This window comes from Humulus lupulus, chromosome 1 (assembly GCF_963169125.1).
Source record: "Humulus lupulus chromosome 1, drHumLupu1.1, whole genome shotgun sequence".
Taxonomy (NCBI): Eukaryota; Viridiplantae; Streptophyta; class Magnoliopsida; order Rosales; family Cannabaceae; genus Humulus; species Humulus lupulus.
In genome coordinates, this window is record NC_084793.1 from 24,213,499 (window position 1) to 24,241,429 (window position 27,931).

The 27,931-nt window shown below is 36.5% G+C and overlaps 1 protein-coding gene and 1 long non-coding RNA gene across 2 annotated transcripts in view; both read left to right on the plus strand.

The window, feature by feature from the left end:
- The first annotated feature begins 2,907 nt into the window (after positions 1-2,907).
- LOC133789186 (uncharacterized) lies at positions 2,908-4,955 on the plus strand. The gene is made up of 2 exons (XR_009873509.1): positions 2,908-3,324; positions 4,647-4,955. It is a non-coding gene; the product is annotated as an uncharacterized LOC133789186 (long non-coding RNA).
- A 1,536-nt stretch (positions 4,956-6,491) lies between these two features.
- LOC133789191 (serine/threonine-protein kinase TOR) overlaps positions 6,492-27,931 on the plus strand; it is a 44,338-nt gene continuing 22,898 nt past the window's right edge. Inside the window, exons 1-16 of the mRNA XM_062226957.1 lie at positions 6,492-7,007; positions 8,639-8,977; positions 9,063-9,137; positions 9,556-9,728; positions 9,932-10,030; positions 10,806-10,965; positions 11,066-11,209; positions 11,362-11,531; positions 11,614-11,818; positions 11,905-12,099; positions 12,753-12,905; positions 25,243-25,364; positions 25,520-25,619; positions 25,737-25,832; positions 26,646-26,776; positions 27,739-27,841. Coding sequence (XP_062082941.1) covers positions 6,885-7,007; positions 8,639-8,977; positions 9,063-9,137; positions 9,556-9,728; positions 9,932-10,030; positions 10,806-10,965; positions 11,066-11,209; positions 11,362-11,531; positions 11,614-11,818; positions 11,905-12,099; positions 12,753-12,905; positions 25,243-25,364; positions 25,520-25,619; positions 25,737-25,832; positions 26,646-26,776; positions 27,739-27,841 — 2,388 coding nt within the window. The 5' untranslated portion in view covers positions 6,492-6,884. The remainder of the gene's footprint in view (positions 7,008-8,638; positions 8,978-9,062; positions 9,138-9,555; positions 9,729-9,931; positions 10,031-10,805; positions 10,966-11,065; positions 11,210-11,361; positions 11,532-11,613; positions 11,819-11,904; positions 12,100-12,752; positions 12,906-25,242; positions 25,365-25,519; positions 25,620-25,736; positions 25,833-26,645; positions 26,777-27,738; positions 27,842-27,931) is intronic.

A 27,931-nucleotide genomic window follows, 5' to 3' on the forward strand; every position in this document is an offset into this window, starting at 1 on the left:
AGAAGTTACAAATAGTTTAAGCCACTCTAATGGCAAAATATACATTTTAGGTTTCCGTTCCTGTACAATCTCTCGACCGTGGCGGCCGAGCAGCTGACGATGTACACCTCGCCCCCAGAGCTCTCCAACTCATGGTTGATTCAGCCTACCCTTGCCTTAACCTGCACCACGTAGCACCCGTGAGCCAAGGCCCAGCAAGAAAGCATAATAACATAGCAAGATCAGTAACACTTATCTAATATTTTACAATGCTCAACTAAGAATTCGATATTTCATAACATTTATCCAATCAGTAATAGCAGTTTGTCATCCAAACAGTCAACCAACTATATTCATAACACAATATTCACATTCATAGCCAATAGATTGTCACAACCATCAAATAACATTCAGGGTTGGCGCCCTTAGTCGCACCCTCTATTTATCACACTGTCTTCGGCTCATTAGGGCCGCCCCCAGTGTAATACTCATTGACTCCGGCCAGCTTAACCGAGCTCAGTGATAAATAAGCTGCCTCAGCTACCAGTGGCCGAGCCGCGCCCCAGTGCGCAAATATTGATTCCGACACCCTTAGGCCGGTAATCGCATGTCCCATGGCATAATAACACCATCTCACGACATGATATACAAATGTAGGGAGCTCTTAGTCCCATCGTGTCCACATGGTTAATCACATTCACATAACAATGCATACAAACATAGGGAACACTTAGTCCCATCCTAACCACATACTCAGGTGCAGCTTTCTTACCTTTTTCACTAGCTTTGATCACTTGACTCCTTGAGCACGATCCCCCTCGAGCCCTAGCGCTTACCTAATCACAATCATGGCCAAAGTCATTATAAATTCCCAAGTTCAAAACCTAGCCCCGGGGCCAATCCCGAGCCCCCAGAAAGTCCTAGTTCCACCAAACAAGGTGGTGGAACCAAACCCCAAACCTTAGGTCAAAAACCCTTGCAAACAACCCTAAAATCCACTTCAGGAAGCAGGGTAGCGCTACAGCGCTCTTGGGAGGGCGCTACAGCGCTACAAACAGAAGCCAAAATCCCTCAGCAAACTTGGCCTAGCGCTACAGCGCCCAAAGGCTAGCGCTGTAGCGCTAGTCACAGACAGATTTACACCAATTTTCCTCCTCTGCGATTTTCTCGAACCAACTCGAACCAAAACTCTTCCAACTCTTTCCCAATCTCAAAAACAACCTCATGACCATATTCCACTCATCCCAAGCACCCCAAACATCTAGAACTCAAGCACATGCATCCACAAACTCATAATTCACCATAGCCACTCCTAAGCTCCAAAACTCAATCAAAACCAGCTGAACAACAAAGTTAGAGTTTAGGCTTAATACCTTTGATAGAATTTCGACCACAAGCTGTCTCTAAACCTTCTTGGCTTGCTTCTCCTCAGTCTTAAGCCTGAATTCCCTAAAGTTCCATCCAATTCAACTTAGCACCATAGCCCAAAAACCAGAAACTAAAACCAAACCAGCAACTGAAGAGATTACAGAACCTTACCTCAAGTGATGGCCTAATCTTGCTAAACCCTTGCCAAATCCTCAATCTTTGCTCAGTAACCTTGTGGCTTAATTGGACTAACTTTCCTCTGAGTTTTTACTCCAGAAACCCTCAAGAAATTGGTGAAGAAAACATAAACCGACTTAGAGAGTACAGCTCTATTTTCCCTTCCTTTTCTCTTTTCTTTCTTTTTCAAACTTCTCCAATATTCTACAAATCCCACTAACATAAAGCCCTGGTATTATTTAACTTCTGTAAGCTAAATTACTAGTATGCCCTCGCCATTAAGTCTAAACCCTTTAATCCACTTAAGGGCATTTTAGTCATTTTACCCAATTCCCGCTAACTCCTCGAGTGTCTCTAACATTTCCCGCTTAATTCCCGATACCTAACTAATCTCCAATTATATTTCTCAATGTTAAAAATAGACTCCAATATGCTCGCTAAATTCCCATTTATACCCCTAGGCTCACCCCCAGCCGAGTATAAATCCCCGTCATGACTTTCTCGCCAATCTGCTCACTAGGATCATCTCGAGTCACAGATCACAGATATATCCACATAATAATGTGGTCTCAACATTAGCTTACCAAAATATACACAAGTATGCAATTATGCTCTCAATGAGCCAAATTACCAAAATACCCTCACACCAGAGTATATAGTCCCATGCATGCCTTTATCATCATATAATAATATGACCCACACAATCATGCATATAATCACATAATAGTACAGTAAATCAATTATGGCCCTCCCGGCCTCCTAATCAAGGTCCTAAACCTTATTAGGAAATTTGGGTCGTTACAAGTTTCGTGGATAAAAACACTATAGTTCTCTCTTGATTACAAAAAAATTCTTCTCCTTTAAATGAATCACATGAGTCCTATTAATAGGCTCAAGGATGTACATGTGGGCCTATGGGCCGTCCTTAACTTGTGTTACAAACATATTTAAATAATAACAGATAATGATATTTACATATAAAGAAAGTCAAATATCCTATAAATATCTAACTCATAATTGCATTTGAATTCTAGTTTCGATCCTACGAGCAGATCTGGTCGTATATATCAACACATCTTCTTCCTTATTGTTCAGCATATTCCTTGTGCCTAGAGCTGTAAATACGGGCCGGGCTTTTGAGCACGGCACGAAACCGGCACGAGCACGACACGACACGAAAAAATATGAGCTTGGGCCAGGCACCGCACGAAAAAATATGGGCTCGGGCCAGGCACGGCACGACACGGGCTTAGCACGACACGGCACGACAAGCCCGAAAGCATGACACGTAAGCACGAATATAAAAAGTCCGAAAGCACGGCACACAAAAAGCCCGAATTAAACTCAAATAAATAAAAAAATTATTATTATATCATCATTTTTTTATAGTATGTAAAAATATCATATTTTGATGATTTTATCATAAAATTAAGCCCAATCCAAATTCCAATTGCAGCCCATTAAAAAGGCCCTAGGTTTTCATCTAATCACTTCCTTCCCTCCTTCCCTCTTGGTTCGTTCAAACATTCAGTCACTACTCTTACACTCTCTCTCTCTCTCTCTCTTAGATGCACGGCGGCAGCAGAGCAGCAACAACTCTTTCTCTCTCACTCTTCTCTTTGATGCATGGTAGCAGCAGGCACGGCAGGGCAGTTCTCTCACTCTTTCTTCTTTTTGATGCACGGTAGCAGCAGGCACGGCAAGGCAGTTCTCTCTCGCTCTTCTCTTTGATTCACGGCACGGCGGGGCTGGGCAGCTCCATCTCCCTCTCTTCTCTTAGACGCACGGAACGGAAGCAAGGTAAACACGTTGTCTCCCTCACTCATGAATATGGACTGAATTTTTTTGTGATTTGAAATCAATTGATTTTCTATTCTATTTTGGTATTTTCTTCTAGTCATATTTTGAAGTAATTAACTTATCGAAATATAAATATGTATATATATATTTTTATATGACCTCTATGAGTTTTTTTTCCTCCAACAATATAACCGCCTCATGTCTATGCGTGAATGATTTCATACTAAACAAAATATTATATGAGTGTTGCTATGTACAATACCACACCACAAGATACTTACTAGGCACCACCTCACCAATTCTCATAATATATAATACACAAAAGTTTCTGTAGCTCATTTATTTCATCACATGGATACACACAGAAATAACTGTCTAAAGTTGGCCGCCGGTCCAGTGGTCCACTGGTACATGATGACCACTTTGACACAAATACATGATGACCACTGGTACATAATACATGATTACATATTGGGCTTCTCATAGATGAAAGGGAGAACTAGAAAGGGAGAACTGATTTTCTGTTGCTAAAACTTGCAAGTTTTGTATATAAATTTCTTTCTTAAATATTTCTATGTTGCTAATCCAAATAAGTTTTTTCCCTTAAATTCATTTGAAGGACCAAAAATAATAGAAAGAAAATTAAAGGTCAGTGGGTACGTGTAAAAGAGATTAGGAAAGAGATGAAGATTAAAAGTTTCAAGAAGCTTCATCCAGGTTGTAGCTCTATAGAGGCATATTGAAAATTTAACATGTAACTAGACTATCTATTTTGACATAATATCATATGGACTATGTAGTGCCTGGCTAGTTTTATTATTTTGTATGAGATTTTTTTAAAACACAATCCAGATATTGATGAACGAAAGATTGCTAAACTACAACTACTACCTTTAATAATATTACTATACACATTTTCATATCATATCAAACTCATATTTGATATGCTCTCCAATAACCTCTCATGGCATTAGTAACATTTCTCTAATCAGCTTGGTGCTAAAAGGAGTTCATTTTATATTTTACTTGAAGAGGACATTTGTTCCTGAGGCCCATTTCCTCATATCAATTTGTTTACTTCTTACTTTCTCATATTCTTTAATAATATTATTGTGCATGCTGACTCTTTTATAGTTTTGTTTTCTTTTGTTCATGTTGTAAATAGATAAAAAAAAAAGAAATGGCTCAAGACCTCAAAATGATCTGAGCTAGCTTTGTCTTATTTATAGATGAGCAACTCTTATAGTTTGATTGGATGATGATATTTGTGGTAATATATGATCATATTTATATATATTTATTCCATATTTTTTTTTTTATAGGCATTATGTTGGCTAATACAGCTGTAAATCTAAATGAAGCACAAAATGATTTATTAGCTATTCTAACACATTCTGAAAGTGTTGATGATGCTAGTAATACTATTACGGGAGAAAGTACAACAAGCACGGCCAAGCGAAAGAAAAGACAGACATGTGCTTGATTTGTATTTTCTTTGTTTGTACCTTGTTGAAGTGAACTTATGATTGCACTCTTTTTCTTTACCAAGATTTTATTTCTTAAACTTTTTCTTGGTAAAGTTTTTAATGAGGCAATGTTTATTTTTAAATTTGGAATTTTTATTGTGTTAATTAAGTAAATATATATATGTAAAAAGTAAAACAGGTAAAAAAAAGTGGGCTCGAATTAGGCCCAGATTTTGGCTGACTTGAGGCCCATTTTTAGGGCACGAAAAAAACCCATTTTAAAAAATGGGCTGGTCCACTTTAGAAATATGGGATGGCACGATCTGGGCCCGGTCCGGCCCGGCACGTGGCCCGTGTGGGCCGTGCTTGTGGGCTGTGCTGGGCCTATATATTTTTATGCGGGCTGGCCCGGCCCGGCCCACTTTCTTACACGGGTTGGCCTGGCCCAGCCCGAATTTACCGGAGGCACGAAAAATGTGGGCCGGGCCGGGTCGGGCAGCCCACATTTACAGCTCTACTTGCGCCCATCGAGCAACTTAATTTTCTTCTTGATAATCTGATCGTTGGTCGATCGGTCTTTAACAATAATCAGTCATGTGCTATCTACATGCGCCCCAATCGTGCCATCTCATTACGCAAATATTTTGGGTAAACAGTTATTTATCCAAACATATATGTAATAGTGACATAAGACATAAATATACAAATTTCTTATTTTGTCATTTAGTTTTTTAATGAGAAATTACTCATTTTTAAGTGTTCTAGCCATTAATTGAATAATATATATTTATATATAAATTTTTGTTGGCTTTATTTTTTGAATTAATTAGTTAAAATTAAATCAAATAAACTTTTTAAATTCATACTTTTAATTTAGAATTTCTTAGTATTTTACTATATTGAATATTTTTTCTAAAAAGAAATTAGAAAAAAACTATTTAATTTTTAAAATTAAAATTACCATACATAATATATAAATCAAAAACTAAAAAAAAAATACCAAATTTTAATTATTATGAACACTAAATTTAAAATTTATAAACAACATCAAATAATCTACTTTAAAAATATAATGCATCATATTTTTATATGTAAAAAATGTGTATCTAACAAATTATTGATTTAACGATATTTTTAAATAAAAATTATAATATTATTTATTTCTTTTAATAATATAGACAATATTTTAGCTTAATTTTTAAAAATATATTAGTGTCTTTTTTTTATAATATATGATATTATTTATTTATTTAAAATTTAAATAATAATTAAAAAATATAATAATTTTTAAATAAAACTAAGACCTCCGTGTATAAACCTATAATATAATCGGAGAGAATGGTGATTTACGCTGTTATAAGAGTCTCTAGATAGCACTCCTCATTCAATAAAATGTGAAGAACATGATTGAAAACAGTTTAAAAATGAAAACAATACTCTAATAACAACGCAACAAGACAGTGCACATGGGAAAGATGACTCAAATCAATTACCACAGCCCTCCACGTGTAAAAAAAAAAAAAAACGCTAGCATGCTAGTATGCGAGTCGTAGAATATAACCCTTTAATCGGACATAATAAACGACTGAAATAGGTGAGCTACGACATTATAACATAACATCTCCCAATCAGGCAATCACCGTTGCCATTTGCCAACCCTCATTAGCCATTCGCTAATTTCGGACGCAGCGCAGCGTTACTTAAAAAAAAACAAAAGAAAACGAGAGAGAGAGAGAGAGAGAGAGAGAGAGAGAGAGCACATGTGACATGAGTACCGTACCGTTGTTGTCGATGTTGGTGGGTGGGTATCATATCATCACTACAATATGATTACTAGACAGTAGACGAGACATTACCCAGCGTAATTCTGACGCACCACAACACACCATCACCACCGCCCTTTCTCTCCCTCCTTTTCTAGGGTTTACCATAACTGCTCCTGCGACGCCATTGGAACAAAGATCCGAAACACAAAGATTTTTATATATATATCTATCTTTATATTTTCAGTGTTGTCTTATTCATCTACACAGCCTTTCTCTCACTTAGAACCCCGAGCTAGAGATTGGGGGTTTAGGGTTTTGAGGAAGCCTGATGGCATCCTCGGCTCAATCCCTCCGTTATGGCGCCTCCGCCTCCGCCGGTGGACCTACTGGAACCAGCTCTGATGCGCTTAGTCGAATTCTTGCTGACCTCTGCACCCGCGGCAACCCCAAGGTAATTGCGCCGTTATTGAATTTTTTTACATTATTATTGTTTGTTTCTCGAGAAATTAAAAGTTGATGGGTTAATTGTTCTTCTGCTTTTTGGTTGTGTTTATTGAAATGCCGACTTCTGGAGGAATGTTAAGGTCACATTTTGGTCAATTCTTGATTGGTTTTTTCTCTTCGAAATTATTCTGCTTAATGAATTGTTGAATTCTGGAGGAAAAAGGTCACATTGTTGTCAATTGTGAGAAAGAAACACTACAAGTATTTGTTTAGGCGTGCCAATGTAGTGCATGAAACTAGTCAAGTTCTCGAGTATTGAAAGACATGCGGAATATGAGCTTGTAGGTGCATATTAGGATTTGAGATGTTGTGGAGGTCACTCTAACGTGGAAGAAGAGTGTTGCTATTGAGAACTATGCTTTCTCACCTCTATATAAATTATGTTTAGTAAATCAATTGTGAATTATCTATTAACTTAATTTTTAGTCTAGAGTTAAAGTAGTTTGAGTTTAAATTAATTTTACCCATTATTTTGAAATTCCATAAATATTTGAATTCAAATTCAGCTGTTGGCGATGTACCAACACTTTAAATATAGATACTCCTACTCCGTAAATAAGTTACAATACTCATTCATTATTTCAAGAGAAAATTTGAAGTACTTAGTATAGTATATTTTTTTTGACATTGTTTTGACCGATTTTCACTGTTAAGCTTCTTAATCCCCCTCCATACAAGAAACACTATCAATTGTGGATTTAAGAACAGCATCTTTGTAATGTCTTTGTTGCTATCGTTACTGTTTGTGAATAGGTTTGGCGTCTAATTGCTGTAGTGGTCAATTTTTTAATCTTCCACGAAGATATAAAGTTTATTTATGAAACTGAAAATCTGGTTTGTAGACAGTTTTTGGACGAATTTTTAAAGTGTTTTTCTTTTCCTATGTTTAAAAGATTATATAAATATATATTTATTTTAAGTAAGTGTCTATATGCTTTTCAAGAAGCTTTTTATTTTACTTTTTTAAAAAAAAAAAAATAAAGAATGCTATTTTGAGTTTTAATGAAATTTTATAATTTTTTTTTATGATTTAAAAAGTTCATTTAAAATATAATATCCAAAAAGTAATTACAAAACTTAAAAATAAAAACAAAATCTATACCAAACTAGCCTTGACGGTATCTGCTTCCTCGAGTAATAGTGACATATGGATGAAATTGACATCTTTCGATATACATTGATTGGTATGATCTTAATATCTTCTTAGTCTGCTATATGCTTGTTCATTATGTTTGTAACTTTCAAAATTAGTGTCATTTTTCTTAAATTAAACTCTGTTTTTTGTGTCATTTTAATGAAATTTTATAAAATTATTTTTTATGATTTAAAACGTTCATTTAAAATATAATATCCTAACAGTAATTACAAAACTCAAAAAGAAAAACAAAATCTATGCCAAACAAGCTTTAATGGTATCTGCTTCCCCGAGTAATCTTGGCATATGGATGAAATTGACATCTTTGGATATACGTTGATTGGTATGATCTTAATATCTGCTTAGTGTGCTATTTGCTTGTTCATTATGTTTGTAATTTTCAAAATTTGTGCCATTTTTCTTAAATTAAACTCTGTTTTTAGGATGGAGCTTCTTTAGCTTTTAAGAAACATTTGGAGGAAGAAGCTCGTGATCTTAGTGGTGAAGCCTTTTCACGTTTCATGGATCAGTTGTATGATCGGATTTCTGTTCTTTTGGAAAGTAATGATGTGGCAGAAAATTTGGGAGCTTTAAGAGCTATTGATGAGTTGATCGATGTTGCTCTTGGAGAGAATGCCTCCAAAGTCTCCAAATTTTCTAATTACATGCGAACTGTGTTTGAAGTAAAGCGTGATCCTGATAATCTGGAACTAGCCAGCCGCGTTTTAGGTCATCTAGCAAGGGCTGGTGGAGCAATGACCGCAGATGAGGTGGAATATCAGGTTTGTTATTTCATTTCATAGTTCTCTTTTGATCTAGCTGTGTGCTTTTGAAGAAGTGAGCATCTGATGAGGCTTGTGTTCTTAGGTAAAAACTGCACTTGAGTGGCTGCGTGGAGATAGAGTGGAGTATCGTCGTTTTGCTGCTGTCTTGATATTAAAAGTAAGCCTCACCATTTTATTTTTAAAATTTTTAAATTTATAAATTTTATGTTGATTACATGGATTTTTATTTCAATAAAGAGTGCTGAAAATTTTGGTTGTAATCTAAAGGAATCACGTATCATATTTTGTTTTTTAAGGATGATACCTTATCATCTTTTGTAAACCTTCGTTTTTTCTTTGCCCTATCTAGTACAATTCTTGTTTCTTATAAAAAAAGTTACTGAAGTTTTATTTATGAGACCTTTAGCTGCCTAAAAGGTGATTTGAAGTTTATTTTTTGTTAAAAGTGAAATACACTTTCTCAATTTACATGTTAGAATACTATTGTGTACAATTTATTTAGTTTTATCTATTGCAATGAAATTATTAATTTTATCATTTAGGTAATTCTCATCAAGGTCATTGTTTATATTTAGGAAATGGCAGAAAATGCGTCAACTGTCTTCAATGTTCATGTTCCTGAATTTGTTGATGTGATATGGGTTGCTTTAAGAGATCCGAGATTGGATGTTCGAGAGCGAGCTGTCGAGGCACTGCGTGCTTGTCTTCGTGTCATTGAGAAGCGTGAGACACGATGGCGTGTGCAATGGTTTGTCAATATTCGTAGATTTTTCTATTGCACGAATGAATTTGGGGCAGGACTCATTTGGTCCACACGAATGAATGTTAATATAAATCTTATGTTCTTATTTGATTTATGTTTTGCCTTTTTTATTTCATTTTTAATATTTTGTATATTTTATGGGCCCAAATGTGTGATACCCATTTGTTGATAACAAGTTTTATTCACAGGTATTATCGTATGTTCGAGGCTACACAAGATGGATTGGGTAAAAATGCTCCCGTTCACAGCATACATGGTTCTTTGCTTGCAGTTGGAGAGCTTTTAAGGTTGGTAGATTACATTGACTGTTTAGTATTAACCAAACAATGTTTGAAAATAGTATTCTTGTTTACTGATGCAACATTTGTCCGGTCTGAGTATGTTAGTTTTGTAATAAAAATGCCAATGTAGGTAGTGGATTATAAACACTTCTGAAGTTGATTTTGTTATTATTTTCACTTGATGCATATCAAAATAATTTTTGGTGGGTAATAGCATAGGGCATAGAAAAGATTAATAAGATTTTCAGCTAGCATGAAAGAGTTCTAAAGTGACGTGTACAAGCTGAGGTTTTGTTTCCCGCCAAAAAAAAAAACACTAAAGTGAATTATACTAATGGTGTTAGTTGGTGGGAGTTGAGTATCTACATTGTTGTACTTATATGTTTGTTCATGTATTTTCCTAAAATAAATGGCTTTTCAAATAATGCTCGTCTTTTCCTGGTTTCTCCTTTTTTATTGTTTAATTAGCTCTTTAGTGAATGGACCATGAGTTACTCATTTATAATGACACTATCCTTACTTTTACAAGAATAGACATTAATCACTTCAGTAAGAATAGACATTAATATTTGGCAATTTTGGTTTTTCTTTTGGCATCAGTGAATGGGAGGAATAACATAATTTTCTAAGATTATTTTTGGTGAAACTATGTTTTGGATTGCTTGGTTAGATGATGTAATTGAGTTCAAGAATCTCTTTTTGTTCCTATAATTATTCAATTTTATCATGGGTTTGGATGTAGCTCATAAAGTGCACTTTTTTATATTATATATATTGGCAGGAATACAGGTGAGTTCATGATGTCAAGGTACAGAGAAGTTGCTGAAATTGTTCTTAGATACCTAGAACATCGAGATCGTCTTGTTCGGCGGAGCATAACTTCATTGTTACCTCGAATTGCTCATTTTCTGCGGGATCGATTTGTTACAAACTACTTAACGGTACTTTCATGGAGCTTTTTGTTTTGTCAAATAATTTGACGTTGATATATAATTTTGGGAGTGTAAGTCTATGGTGTGTTTTTTTTTTTACTTCTTGCAGATATGCATGAATCATATTCTGGCAGTTCTTCGAATACCTGCTGAACGTGCTAGTGGGTTTATTGCCCTTGGAGAGATGGCTGAAGCTTTGGATGGGGAACTTGTGAACTATTTGCCTTTAATTATGACTCCACTACGTGAAGCAGTATGCTACATTGACTTGTCAAACATTGTTCTCTATCATTGATTTAATTGATTTAGATGCATTTTCTAGCTATCATGTGGATTCTATTTGAAAACTGTCAAATTAGGAATTAGCAAAATTATTCTTAATACTCATTTTTATTATATATGTAGATTGCTCCACGTAGGGGTAAACCCTTACTTGAGGCTTTGGCTTGTGTTGGAAACATTGCAAAAGCAATGGGGCCTGCAATGGAACCTCATGTTCGTGGACTTTTGGATATTATGTTTTCTGCTGGTCTCTCTTCAACACTTGTCGAGGCTCTCGATCAAATAGCTACTAGGTAAACATTGTTATCTAGACTTTCTTTTATCACACCTTTATTGTTCACAGGGACCTTTCTTTAACAATAGTTGTTATGCCAGTATTCCATCGCTGCTACCTACCATTCAGGATCGGTTACTTGATTGCATTTCTATGGTTCTTTCAAAGTCTCATTATTCTCAAGGGAGGTCAGTCGTAGGCACAGGTCGAGGAAATTTAACGAATATTCCTCAGCAAGTGTTTGACCCTAGTAGTTCAGCCCTTGTGCAACTTGCTTTGCAGACTTTGGCTTGTTTCAATTTTAAGGTTTGTCTATGCATAATATTAACTTATGTAATCCTATTTTGACATTTGCATCTTAAATCTTATCCAGAAACTAATATTTGGTTCAGGGTCATGACCTTCTTGAGTTTGCAAGAGAATCAGTTGTTGTATATTTAGATGATGAGGATGGTGCAATACGAAAGGATGCTGCGCTGTGCTGTTGTAGATTAGTTGCAAATTCATTTTCTGGCATAGCCTGTACACAATTTGCTACTAGCAGATCAAATCGAACAGGGGGAAAGCGTCGGCGTGTGGTTGAAGAGGTTGGTTTGCATCAATATGTTTCCTTCGTTTATATTTGTGTTTTAAAGACAGGTTGTCATCTTTGTAAATTTCCAATAACATCAACAATATCAGCATTGTATCAAAAAAGAAAAAGAAAAAGAAGTAGAAAGAAATTTGTGGATTGTCAACTCATCGTCCCCCCTCACCCCACCCACACCCCATGTTCTTATAATTTGCTTATTTGTTTGAGCTATAATGTAAGACCGCTCACCTTTTTGTTTACCATTGCTTGCCATTTTGATCCTTTTTGTTTTTGTTTCTTGTTATTGAAGTGTTAGACTTCTTATAGGTTTTGGTATTCAATGTTTCTTTGTTATTTAATCCTCAGCCTTTTTTCTTCTAAAAAAAGAAAAAGAAGCAGAAAAAATTTGTTGATTGTCAACTCATCTCCACCACCCACCCCACGTTTTTATATTTTGCTTCTTTTTTTAGCTATAATGTAAGACAGTTCGCCTTTTTGTTTACTGTTGCTTATCATTTTGATCCTTTTCTTTCTTTCCCATATAGGTTTATTGAAGTGTTAGACTTCTTTTAGGTTTTGATATTCAATGTTTCTTTGTTCTTAAACGTCAATCCTCAGTGTACTTTATATGCTTCATTTTATTGTTAACTGATATTTTGTTTTCTACAGATTGTGGAAAAGCTTCTAATTGCTGCTGTTGCAGATGCTGATGTTACTGTCCGCCATTCAATCTTTTTTGCTTTGCATGGGAATCGAAGTTTTGATGATTTTTTGGCACAGGCTGACAGCTTGAGTGCAGTTTTTGCTGCTTTAAATGATGAGGTGTGATTCAAATTAGTTTTGATTTATGGTTACTAGGTAATGTACATTGTGGAAAAGGAGATTAGAATAATTAGTCTCTAATGATTTATTGACTGCTGTATAGAAGCCTATTCTTAGGCAGATTTACAACTCAGTTCAGTAGAGAGACAATACTAACTAACCGCAAGGAACTTATCTAACTGCTTCTTAGAATAAGGAAATTCAAATTTAAATATTAACTAATCAGATATTTCTGAGTATTTATATATTAACAAAATACATAAATTTCAACATACATTGATTGCGTTAATTTAATTATTGTTGCATACACTCGAATGGGAGCAGCTAAGCTTTTATCCTATGGCATTTAGCCTGAATAATTCAGTAAATATCAGAGTAATATTTGCTTCCTTTTGATCTTCTATCATGAACTACAATGTCCAGACTTTTCCTCGTACCTTGGTACAATATCCAGCTAAGGTTCAATTGGGGACTATTGACCAGATTTTTCCCCATATCTTGGTACAATATCCAGATGTTGATATTGTGTCCTCAATTGAACCTGCCCAGTCTGCATCAGTGGAATGACCAGATTTTTCCCCATATCTTGGTACAATATCCGAATGTTGATATTGTGTCCTCAATTGAACCTGCCCAGTTTGCATCAGTGGAAGCTTCTATGCCTCTTTCGCCATTTTTTCTGAACAACAGACCTTTTTCTGGTGTCTTCTTTAGATACCGTAATATCCTGTAAACTGCCTCCAAGTGTTCTTCTAAAGGGTTGTGCATATACTAACTGACCAAGCTAACTGCAAAGGCAATGTCGGGCCTGGTGTGAGACAAATTCATCAATTTTTCCACTAGTCTCTTTAAGTAGATCAATAACATACTTACGTTGAGAGACTAAAATTCCCTACTTGCTTCTTGCAATTTCCATACCCAGAAAGTATCTCATCGAACCAAGATTTTTTACCTCAAATTCTTGGGCTAGTAATCTTTTAAGCTCCTCCATTCCATTATGATCATTTCCAGTTAGAATCATATCAACATAGATAATAAGAATTACAATCTTATCATCTTGTGAATGTTTGAAGAGTAGAGTATGATCCGATTGACCTTGTTTGTACCCATGCTTCTTAGTCACTTTATTGAACCTCTCAAACCATGCTCGTGATGACTGCTTCAAGCCATAGAGAGATTTCTTCAAGTGACATGTTTCTTTTCCATATTTTTCTTTGAAGTCGAGAGGAATCTTCATACCAACGTCTTCCTCTAAATTTGTTTCAGGAAGGCATTCTTAATATCAAGTTGTTGCAAGGAAGGCATTCTTAATACCAAGTTGTTGCGATGGCCAATCAAGATTAGCAGCTACTGATAGAAGAATTCTTACTATGTTTAGTTTTGCCACTGGTGCAAACGTCTGTGTAGTCCTCCTCGTAAGTTTGAGTGAACCCCTTTGCAACCATTCTCGCCTTGTATCTTTTTATTGTACCATCAACTTTGTATTTCACTGTGAATCCCCACTTGCATCTTACCCACTTGCATCTTACCAAATGCTTGTCTTTCAGCTGAGCAACTATATTCCATGTTGCATTTTTTTTCAGCGCCCATAATTCTTCTTCAACCGCTTTCTTCCATTCAAGAACGGGCAAAGCTTCATCAATATTCTTTGGAATAATCAACTCCTCAATTTTGGCAGCAAAGGCTTTGAATTTTGGTGTGAGCCTGCTGTAGCACACATACTTAGATATAAGATGTAAAGTACAACTCCTTACTCCCTTCTTTTTTGCAATGGGCAGATCTCATTCTATCACACTAGAACTAGGATTAGAATCAAATGAATTTGGGCTCAAGGAATCACTTACATTGGGATTTGTCACTGGTTCAGACTCATGGGAGACGAGATCCATAGCTGGCTGTATTACTTGATGTTTGTCCTGTCGTCTAGTATAAACCAACAACTCTTTTTCTGCATTTATTTGTTCTGTATTTTTCCATTTCAGGAGTGTTTTGTTCAGAATTTAGCACAAAATTAGACTCCATGGGCAGACCAAAAAAAGTTGGACTCAATTGACGGACCAAATTCGGGTCCTATCATTGGTCAACAAGTATCCTAACAGTGAGTATCACTAGCATTCCCTCCTTGAAGTGAAGTGTTGGGATAGAAAGGTTGCTCTTCATTGAATGTGACATTCGATGAGACACAAAATTAGACTCCATGGGTAGACCAAAAAAAGTTGGACTCAATTGACGAACCAAATTCGGGTCCTATCATTGGTCAACAAGTATCCTAACAGTGAGTATCACTAGCATTCCCTCCTTGAAGTGAAGTGTTGGGATAGAAAGGTTGCTCTTCATTGAATGTGACATCCGATGAGACACAAAGGCGACGAGTGATAGGATTATAACATTTGTAGCCCTTTTTTGTGGAAGAATACTGAAGAAAATACATTTTTGAGAGTGAGGATGGTATGATTAGGACCTAAAACATGAACATAGGTTATGCATCCAAACATTTTGAGTGGAATATCTGATATTAGGTGAGTGTGAGGATAAATCTTAAGAAGAAAAGAAATTGGAGTTTGTTGTTGTAAGACACGAGAATGCATTCTATTGATTAAATAAGTTGCTGTCAATACAACTTCACCCCAAAAAAATCTTAGGAACAGAAGTAGTAAACATGAGAGCCCTAGCAACTTTTAATAAATGTCATTTTTTCCTTTCAGCAATCCCATTTTGTTGGGGAGTACCAACACATGAACTTTGATGGACAATTTTTTTTTGAAAAGGGAGAAAGAGACCAAACGCTAGGTCAGGCCCCCTCTCAGATAAATTGAAAAACCCTCACTTATGGTGGAGGAAAACCTTGGTACAAGCAAAAAAATAAAAACATATACAAAACAACACCGACTACACATACAAAAAACTTCTCCACTCTCTAGAAAGATCCAAGAAGGATAACCCCTCAAAACCCTTTGTATGATACACCCAAGTAGCAACCCAAAACTTAATCCTCTCCCAAATGAAATCGCAATGGCTAGACTTTTCATCAAAGATTCTGCCATTCCGTTCTAACCACATTGCCCAAAAACAAGCCAACATCGTAGCCCTCCACAACTTATTCAAACACTTATCCCCCACTAAACCACAACATAACATCTGAGAACAAGAAAGTGGAAGGCACCAACTCAACCCAAACTCACCCCACACTCTTGACCATAATGTCTGAGCCAACTCACAAAACAAAAATAGGTGAGTTAGAGATTCAGCCACCCTTACAAACACACCAACTAGGAGAAAGGCACTGATAAGGACGGCGACGTTGAAGAGCATCATTAACACTAAGTTTCTCCATACACAATAACCAGCTAAACACCTCGACTTTAGAAGGAACTTGACTTGTCCACAAAATCTTAGCCTACATCACATCAATCCGACCATTATTGAGCTTTTGAAAAGCAGACTTGCAAGAAAACAACTCGCTAGAGTCAGGCTCCCAGACCCTCCTATCATCCAAAATTGATTGTAAATTTACAAACTCCAACATTCTTAGTAACTCAATCAAAGAGAGAACTTCTCTATCAAAAAGAGATTCTAAAGCGAAATCCCAATCCACCCTTGCTCCCCCATCCCTAGAAACACCCATTTCAAAAATTGGAGTGTTTCTAGCTTAAGAAATGACGACCAAATCCAGAAACCTGTCCTTCAAAGCTTGCCCTTCAATCCATGTCCTCCCAAATCCTCACCAAATCTCCACGCCCCACTTTAAAGTGAACCATCCCCAAATACTCACCATAAAGAGAGGAAATGTCCTTCCACGGACCCCTCGCAATAAATCTCCCATCCGACCTTGTATCCCACAAATTGTCCGCCCGGCCGTATCGGCTCAACAACTCTTTGTGCCACAGAGTATTACGCTCCAAGGGGAATCTCCACAACCATTTGAGAAGAAAGGCTTTATTCCTTTCTTCTAAATTTCCTATCCCAAGACCTTGAAACAGAGGTTTACAGACATTGTTCCAAGCTACCAAATGCTCGGATCCCTTATTTTCTGCTCCATCCCAAAGAAGTCACGCATCAACCTTTCCAAACCATTCAAAATGTTTTTAGGAGCTCTAAAGAGCGACAAGTAATACACCGGTAAAGATGACAACACCAATTGAATCAATGTCAGCCAACCCCCTCTAGAAAGAAAGGCACTCTTCCACCCAGCTAACCGTTTTGCACACTTTGCCATTACTGGCTCCCAAAAGGACTTAAGCCTCAGATTGTCTCCCAATAGAAGTCCTAAGTACCTCATTGGCCATTTTCCAACCTCACACCCAATTATTGAAGCACATGAAATCACGACCTCCTCCTCCACATTAAGCCCTAACAATTGACACTTTTGCAAATTAATTTGCAGTCCTGAGCTGGCTGAAAAAGCCTTGAGAATATGTCAGAGCTTGAAGAGATACCTCATCATTAATAAAAATACGATATCATCAGCGAATTGAAGATGGCTCACTTCTACCTTATCCATACCCACCAAAAAGCCTTTGAATACTGAAGAAGCCTTTGCTTTGTCCACCAAACTACCGAGAACATCCGCCACAATGGTGAACAAAAACGGAAATAAAGGATCACCTTGACGAAGCCCTCAAGAGGCAGCAAATTTACCCCTCGACTTTCCATTCACAAAAACAGAGTAAAAGACAGAAGTGAGGCAACCCTTCATCCACTTCCTCCAAAGAGAGCCAAAACCTTTTTGATCTAGCACAAAATCCATAAAGTCCCACTCCACACAGTCGTAAGCTTTTTCAAAATCTATTTTGAACACCCAACCACTCTTCCCTTTACTATGATACTCTTCCGCTGCTTCGTTAGCCACTAGAATAGAATCTAAAATCTGTCTTCCTTCTACAAAAGCACCTTGAGTTTCAGAAATAGTCTCTGAGAGCACCCCTTTCAATCTATTGGCTAAAACTTTCGAAATAATCTTGTACACACTCGTGACAAGGCTAATTGGTCTGAAATCATTCACACGACAACTATTAAGCTTCTTAGGAATGAGACATATAAAAGTCTCGTTGGAAAACTTCGGGATGGTACCATCTACGTGAAACTCCTTAAAAACCTCCACTAAATCTTTCTTAAGGACATTCCAATTAGAATGATACACAGCCATTAAAAACCCATCAGACCCTGGTGCTTCATCTCCAGAACAATCAAAAACAGCATGCTTAATCTCTTCCTCCTCAGAAGGCCTCTCAATAAAAGAGCCTAGAAAACCAGTTAACCTTCTCCACTTTATGCCCTGAATTCCTTTCCATTGACGCTCAACGGAAGAATACAAATTTGAAAAAAAACTAACAATCTCACCAGCAATCTTGCTTTCCCCAATTAGCATAGTCCCGCCCATTTTCTCAATCCTGGAAATGAAATTCTTTGATTTACGAACACTCAGGATACCATGGAAAAGTCTAGAATTATAGTCACCGTCTTTGGCCCACTGACACTTGAGCTTCAACCAGTTTCCTCTCTCTTCTAGGACCAAACTTTGCCACTCCCTCTTAACTCTACTTCTTTATGCTATGAAGGAATCATCCCAATTACCATTTTCCTCCATTCTATCCAATTCTGAAACGCGTCTTTCAAGAGCCTGCTTTTCCAACTTCTTTGGTCCATAAACCCCTTTACTCCACACTTGAACCCTCCGTTGCACTTCTCTCAATTTTAACATAAATTTGTTTCCAAAACCACATCTCAACAACGCACCATGCCACCAATTAATGAAATTTGAACGAAACTCCTTATGCTCAAGCCAAAGATTGTCGAATCTGAAAGGTCCAGGCCCTCAATTAGGGGGATTTGAATCCAGAATCACCGGACTATGATCCGAAACTACCCGCACACACACGTCCTGTCTAATGAAAGGATAAATCAGGGTCCAATTTTTAGCCCGGAGAAATCTGTCCAACCAACAACAAATAGGACGCTGTCTGAAATCTGACCAAGTAAATTTCCCATTGTTGTCTAGGATCAACCAACTTAAGCTCTGTAATTAACTCATCGAAAATCTTCATACTCCTTGTATTAGTAGTACTGTTAGCCTTTTCTTCTACCTGACAAACTACATTTAAATCTCCCCCCATACACCAAGTATCCCCACAAATAGCGCTTAAACCTGTAATCTCATCCCAAAACTCATTCCTACTTCCATAGCGGACCGGCCCATAAATCCCTGAGAACCATCAAGGAGGATTACCTTCTGCTTGAACCAGAATAGACACGAAGAAAGTACCCACCAAAGAATCCAAAACCTTGATACTTCTCGTGTCCCACACAACCAAAATTCCACCTGATCTCCCAATAGACGACAAAAGAACTTGCGCTCTGTACCAAGAACGCCAAACACTACCAACAAAATGCCTATCCACTTGACTTCTTTTCACCTCCTGAAGGACAAAAATATCTGAATTAATCTTGCACACCTCTTTTATTGCCTTCCTCTTCTCTAAAGCACTGCTACCTCGAACATTCCATGAAAGAATCCTCATTTATAAATACCACCACCCCGTTTTTTTTAATCCCTCTTTCATAATTTATATGAAAAGCCTAAATTTTCAATTCTCTCCTCTTCCTGTCATCAACCAAACCCTGCTTCGAATTATCAACATCTTCCAAAAATTTTGAGACCAACTCCACTCCCATCGCTTTTAGAGTCCCCTCAAAGGTGTCCCTAACTACACCTTGCATTCCTCCCTCTTTCTCACATTGATAATTCTCAATTAGTTTAGAGAGATCATTTGTTTGCTCTCGCTCTATCTTAGTTTCCTCCCCACGCATAGAGTCCATAGTTCCAAAAAGGATACAATTTTCCAAATCTTCCTTATATTCCCACAAACTTCTTATATGGGCAATAATGTCCTCAAAATTTTGAACTCCATCCTTTCAAGTCTTCCTCATCCACATCAAAGTTACTACCATCCAGACTTGCATCATCAAGAAAAGACCCTCTAACCTCCTGTCTATCAAAGGCTATTTCTTGGGTTCTCTCTAGGGCTGAGCATAAAATCTGAAAAACCGAAAAAACCGTGTACACCGACCTACCAAACACCGAAAAAACCAAAACCGTTTAAACCGAAAACCGAAAAAACCGCCGACGGTGCAAACCGCCACTGTTCGGTCGGTTTGGAAATTTTGGGTGAACCGACCAAAAAAACCGAAACCGACCGAACACAATAAAATAATAATATAATATTATATAATTATTAATTATTAAAAATTAAATTTTTTAATAAAAAAAAAAAAACTTAAGGCACTTATAAATGTAATTATGTTCTATATATTTATGTTTTAAAAACATACAAAAATGGAATCTAACAATCCAAAAATTTTAATTTTTTAACTAAAACTTTCAAAAAAAAAAAAAAAAAAATAATAATAATCAATTCGGTTTGGTCGGTTTAACCGACCAAACCGCGGTCCAAAACGGTCGGTTTTTTTTTTAAACTGGTTTGGTTCGGTCGGTTTTCGGATTGCACCAATCCGAACCGAAAACCGAATTCTGGATTTTTTTGTTGTGAAAAAACCGCCAAACCGACCGATGCTCACCCCTAGTTCTCTCTATATCAGCAAATTCTCTCGCTACCTCTTTTACCTCCTCTTCACACCTCTTACCATGCATCAACTGCCCGGGTTTTTTTTTCTTATGTTCATACACCAAAATACTTCGTTCCTGTGTTGAAACAAGCAGCTCTTCCTCAATTTCCTTGATGAGGACAGAGTTAGAAATCTTCTTCTCAGAGGTAGGGAAATTGGTCTAGTAATATATTATTACTTTTGAAAATTTATTGGGGCCTTTAGGAATTATTTTTGAAAGCATTGCTGACAAAAAATACTTCAATTTTTCTACTGAATCCACTTCCTTCAATACCATAGACTCAACAGACCTCTCGGCCCAAACACTTCCCTTCCACACATCCATTTGCTCCTTCAAATTAAGCATCCTCTCGGCCCAACAACCCAAGCCCATCTGTCCACCCCAACTAATGAAGCCCATTTGCTTTGCCCAATTTCCCCCACTTTTAAACACAGACATAGTGCCACACGTGTCCTTTGAGTATCTCTCCCCACCATGCATCCCAATCGTTCTTGTCTCCTTTTTATTTCTCACATCCAGATCACTTTTTAGCCTGCTATAAATCCTTGACACAGCAATTGAATTAAATACTTTCCTTTTTGAAAAAAATTGCTCCTTATCTTTTGCTTTGTAACTCCCAGATATCAAGGGTTGACGTACTATTTCCTGAAAATCAGGAGGGAAATCAGTTAAGACTTCAATTCCTCCTCTCTTCTAGTTCAACCTCCCTAGTTGCCGCCGACTTGCCGAGCATCACCGAATCAACCAGCGCCGCCCCCTGAATAGGACACCCTATTCCTTTTTTGAAATTGTCTTTTTGGCCGTCCTCATGCTGTGCGCCTCCATCCTTAACTATTTGATTGGATCGTCTTTCAGCCACCTTCCTTATCCACACGCTTCGACCACCACCTCTGGGCTGAAAAAATTGATCACCCAATTTGAAAAACTTTAAAATACTATGAAACTGCCTTCATACGGCACAGTGATTGAACCCGGAATGAATCCATTAGAGTCTCCAACCAGTCTCAGTCGAGCATGAGACAAATCTCTCATCTCTAATGTACCTTTGTCCACCGCCAACAACCCGCCACAAAGAGCCCCAATAACCTTGAACACATGAATGTTCCAAATGTTCAGTGGGATGCCTTCAACCCCAATCCAGTTATGGATACAACTTACTTTCTTATCTACTGATTGTTTACTCCAACTCCAAGGTTGTATATTGATCTTAAAGTCTCCAGCAATAGTAATCTCTCCTCTAGAGATTAATTCCTGTTGTAAGCCTTCATGAGGACACCAAATAATCATCCTATCATCAGACACAAAGGTCGATTCCACCTTTATTCCAAAAACATTCTGTATACCTTCTAAAATGATCTTCCATGGATGCTGGCTATTACTACGAAACACCAACACAGCATGACCCTTCTTGCACGAATAAAATTGACTGGCTCGACTCCTACCCTTATCACCATCCTCCTTCTCTTCCTTTCCAGCTACCACAGAGGCCCACGACTTCTTGGAAAGACTGACACTTTGATTATTTTCCTTCTGTGTAACTCCTACATGTCTCCCAACCAATCCAAGAAGACAATTGTTCAACTCCAACCAACTTGATTCCCAACCTTCGTCAGGGATGATGACATATCTGGCAACACTATTAGTGAAGGTAGAAACTTTGAGAAATACTCCTCAGATGTTCCTGAAACATTCGATTTTCATCCTCTAATTGTTGTTCCTAAAAAAGCTTTTGAAACCTTTCCTATTGACATCCTTCAAAGCTGTCAATCGCCTCATCTCTTCAACCAACCATCTTGCACCTTTTAAGGACAGCCTAATCTCGAATCCAGACAACCTTGTTCTTCCTCACAGTCGGACTGCCCCTCCATCTTTGGTCAAAGTCACCATGAACACCTTGTGCTCTGTTTTGAAACTCCAATAACGATTAAGAACGTTACTAGAATTATCAAAACCAAGATCAATATTTCGTCCAATTCCAGTGGAGAAATGGATTTTTTGCTTCTCATAACCAGTGGGATTATGAGGAAATCTCGTCATTTCTCTCAAACGGATAAGCTAACATATGAATTAATATGAAAGGGAAACGTTCCACTCACTGTGTTATCCTACTTTTTTTTTTAATTTTAATTTGATGGACAATGTTGTTAGAGATAAGATAATCACCTAAGATTGAATTGAAATATTATGTACCATTATCAGTGTGCAGATGTTAGAGATTAGCATGAAATTGATTTCTAATCATTGAAATTTTTTGAAAGCGGCAGCAACATTAGATTTGTCTTTAAAAAGAAATACCCAAGTTAAGCAAGTATGATCATCTATAAATGATATAAACCAGCGGGCATTGGAGATATTTGTAACACAGGATGGCCTCCACATCTCACTATGAATGAGAGTGAAAGGATGAGATGCTTTATAGGGGCGAGAACGAAAAACACTTCGAGTATGTTTTGCAAAGTGGCACACTTCACATTTAAATGTGCTCAAGTGTTTATTTTTAAACATCCTGGGAAACAGATGCTTTAGATAAGGAAAACTAGGACGACCTAATCAATAATGCCATCTCATAATATCAATATTACTAGAAGCAGTACAACCAGAATGCAATCTTTTATTACCTTGAGCAGATGATGGATCAACATCAAAGTAGTACAACCCGCTACATTCTCTCGCACTCCCAATCGTCTTCTCCGAGGATATTTCCTAGAAATCACAACGTAAATGTGAGAATTTTGCTAGACAACTGTGATCAAGGGTAAGTTTGCTAATCGAGAGGAGATTACAAGATAGAATGGACACATAGAGGACATTTTTAAGAGTAAGGAGAGGAAAAACTGAACCTTTACCCGCCACGATTGAGAGAGAGCCATCAACAATTTTTATCTTACTAGTACCTGGACAAGGACTATAAGTAATGAACTGTGACTAGTCATGTGGTCAGAAGCGCCGGAGTCAATGATCCAAGGCGTGTTTTGAGCAGTATATACAGTAGAAGTTCCTAGAATGGGGAAAGACCTCAGAGACTTCAGATCTGGTGCGAAGGTCGAATTGAGCAGTCTATGGAGTTGAGCAATCTGATTTGTAGAAAAAGGGAATGCTTCAGGTTGATCACCAATCATAGCGTGCCCTTTAAAATTGTTTCCAGTAATAGTGGTGTTGAGATCAGTTGGAGAAGTGACCACTGTCGATTTTCAATGGTAAGAATGAAAAAAAAAAAGCAAGTGCAAGAAGATTATGAGGGGATGAGAATAGAATACCACTCCAAAATGGTTTTCTAAGATTGAACTTTAAGAGTACCAAACCCTAATTTTAAGAAAGGGCTTAAAAAAAATTTGGAAAAATTTCCCAATTTTGAGTTTCTAATTATCTGATACCATGTAGAAAAATATACTCTTGATTGTTATTTTTCATTACTATAGGAATTACTTTCATTACTATAGGAATTAACTTTTTATATAGGCTGAGTACAAAAGGTATATTTCCAGGTCTAAATTGAGTACAAAAGTTATATTCTAGGTATAAACTAAATTACATCTTAGCTGTAAAAAGCTAACTAATTAAATAAATTCTAATTATTTCTACAAATAGTTGCTTTGTTTTTGACTTATCCCATCATCACAATAGTAAGCTTTGCAAATGTTGTGCTCCATCTAGAATTAAAGTGTTTGGTTGGTTGTTAGCTTTGCAAAAGGTAAATGTTCAGGAGGTAATGCAAAAGAGAAGGCCATACCAGGTGTTGTCTCCGGGCTGGTGTGTTTGCTGCAAGAATGCTGATGAATCTCTTTCACATCTATTTCTTGAGTGCCCATTTAGCCAATGTCTATGGAATAGATTACTGCGAGAATTTGGTATAAGTTGGTGCATGCCAAAGAATTGTGCTGAGCTCTTGTCTTGTAAGATAGCTGGGGGGAAGAGGTCTGCTAGAATATGGACAGCTACAGTAATGGCTATCTTTTGGGCAGTATGGCTTGAAAGGAATGGAAGAATTTTTGACAATTTAGAAAAGAAGAGTGAAGAGGTGTGGGATAAAGTTAAATTTTGGGTTGCAACATGGGTCTATAGGACAAAATACTTTGAAAATCTTTCATTTCAAGATCTTCACAGAGACTGGGGCTGTATTTTGTCCTAGGAAATTTCCCAAGATTAGAATCTGATCTGACCTATGACTTGTATTTATTTTCTATGTAATGACTTTAATTCTGTAATGGTCCTAAGGTTTTCCTCCGCCTTAAAAGAGGTCTTTAATGAAATTTGGGGGTCAATCACATCATCACAATAGTAAGCAGTCTGATATAGATGGCTTAGTTTGCACTTACTAGTAGAAAAACACTCAAATTGCACATACTTTTTACACACAATGATGTTTATTTAATTTTAGCCTTTGATATTTTTAAGTGGGGATCATATTACTTTCAATTATATGGTTGAGATTAAATACACATCATTATGTGTAAAAACTGTGTGTAATTTAAGTGTGTTCCAATCATTGCTCTAGCACATATAGGTGGGGAGTTTCGTAGTCTTTGGAAAACTGGAAAAATTCTTTGAAACATTGTGAGGTTTGATTATGTAAATTCATATACTTACCATTTCTACGCATTAGACACTTTGATACACGGTGTTTTTTTCCTCTATGTCAAGATATTTAGAATCTGTTTATGGCTTAAAGACTAAATATGTCGCACAAGTTGATATGATGTTGCTGATGCATAGGATTTTGATGTACGGGAGTTTGCAATTTCTCTGGCTGGGAGGTTATCAGAAAAGAATCCTGCTTATGCTCTTCCAGCACTTCGACGCCATCTTATTCAGTTGTTGACACACTTGGAGAAGAGGTACTGTAAAAAGAGTCACAAATATTGCTGTTCTATGTTTTTCTATGTTACTTGCAGTAATAAAATTCATTATTGTGTAATAGAATTACCTTTATTCCCACATAAAGGCTGGCAAAGCTTCAAAATGCTGACTTTTTCTTCTGCTGCGTCAGCAGTGCAGATAGCAAATGTAGAGAAGAAAGTGCAAAGTTACTGGGTTGCTTGATACGCAATTGTGAACGACTAATACGTCCTTATATTGCTCCTATACACAAGGTTTTGTTAGTCATTTGGTTGTCATATTTATCTAGTCTGTAGTATAAATAATATTTGTTCATCCTTTGGATTTTATTTTATATATCTATATATCCCTTGCGCTAAATATCTGTGCAGGCACTTGTGGCAAGACTTGTTGAGGGTAATGGCGTCAACACAAACAATGCCATTATTAGTGGAGTTCTTGTGACTGTCGGTGATCTTGCAAGAGTGGTGAGTGTAGTTTCACTTTTTTCTTTTCTTTCTAGGATGATTGGTTTGCAGATGATCACATGTTTTCTTATTGTCTATAAAGAAATAGTAGGTTCTTGGGTTTCTTGTGCATATTTTGACGCTTTAGTACAAACTACAAACTATGCTGTCCACATTTTTTTCAATAAATTAAAGCAAGTTTATACTCCGGTGTATGCAAAATTTCCATTATGTTCTCTAATGGTTTATTTTTATTATTATTTTTCTTGAAAAGAAACTTCTTTGTATTAACAATTTGTGAAAAGACAAAGATAAGAGATCAGTGACAGATCTCTAAAAGCTAAAATATAACTTTAAACAGAAAAACAACACAGTAAAAGAATGACATAAAGCTAAGATTATCTTAATACAGCAAAGTTCCCCAATCTCTACTAAGATCAAGAAAAGATAAACCCTCAAAGCCTTTAGCTTTATAAACCCAGGTTGCTACCCAAAATTTGACTTTCTCCCAGAGCGCTTCTGCTAATGGTTTATCTGAATTTTGTTGGGCTTCTTATGCATATTTTTCGTTTTATAGTACAAAATGTCGTTCACATTTTCTTTTAATGAATTAAAGCAAGATTTCAGTCCGGTTTATGCAAAAATTCCACTATGTTCTTTAATGGTTCGTTAAAATTTGTTGGGCTTCCTGTCAATGTTTCAACATTTTAGTACAAAATATGAAGCTCACAATTTCTTTAAATTAATAAAAACAACTTTTTCATTCTGGTTTATGCAAAATTTCTATTATTTTCTCTAATGTTGTATTTAAATTTTGTTGCCGATTCTGGTTAGGGTGGTTTCGAGATGAGACAATACGTGTCTGAACTCATGCCTTTAATTGTTGAAGCTTTATTGGATGGAGCAGCCGTCACAAAACGTGAAGTAGCTGTTACTACCCTTGGTCAAGTTGTACAGAGCACTGGGTATGATATAAGTTTGGAAATTAGGTTTATTATTATTGTTATTATTTTAACAAGAAACGATAGTTGTATATTAATATAAATTTTGATAATGCCAGACATTATTTAGCATGGAAAAAGATAGTGCTTTAAATTACCTACTTTTAAAGATTTAAATAGCTACCCAATATTTTCAATCTGTCTCAGAAGGATGAGAGATCATCTTCCAAATCCTGAAAGATCCTATTATTTCTTTCTAGCCAAACATCCAGAAAATTGCCAAAACAACTGCGTTGCATAAAGACTTCTGTTTGCTCCCAGTACCACCTCTAAAATCACATAGGTCATCCACCTGCTGCATAATATCGCGGCAATCAGCAGACCATGCCCAAGATACATTGAATTCATTTAGCATTAATATTTTCTTATTATTCATGTAATGATGGATATTCATATTATGATTTGTTTATGAGCAACAACAAAATTTATATTTCCTTTTATTGGGATTTTTACAGTACAGATCCAATTAACGAATTTGCATAAGAGATGTGCTGTGTGCAGCCAAGGCTTACTCATTTACCTTCACGAATAATTCTCATCATAGATAATGGAATATCATTTAATAATATATATATTTTCCTGGTTCTAGTTTTTGTATTACGTTGTCTTATTTGTATCACACTTCTGTGTTGGTGTTACCTGTGGATTTTCCACAACCTTGTATTTTTTTTAAAAAAATTAATACAATACAGTTTTGTTTTAAAAAAAAAAACTAGCTTTTTATTACTAGTTCAAATTGGACTTGTTCTAATTATTAAAATCAAGTTCTGATCTTTCCAGGATTTTTTCCCTTGAAAATGAAACTACTAATGTGTGATGTGTGATATGAGATAGTCTTATGTTTTGTATTGGTTGCTTTGCCTATTAACGACTTTCTAGAATGAGTATAAGACTATCCCCAGTAAACTCTTTTGATTATGTAACAGGTATGTTATAACTCCATATAATGAGTATCCACAGTTGCTAGGCTTACTTTTGAAGTTGCTGAATGGCGAGTTAGCGTGGTCCACTAGACGAGAAGTCCTAAAGGTAGCTACTTATGAGCTAGATTTCTTATTCTCATATTTTTTTTTCTTCTTATGCTACAAGGAGAGGAGTAAAAGGGATGAATAAAAAAAT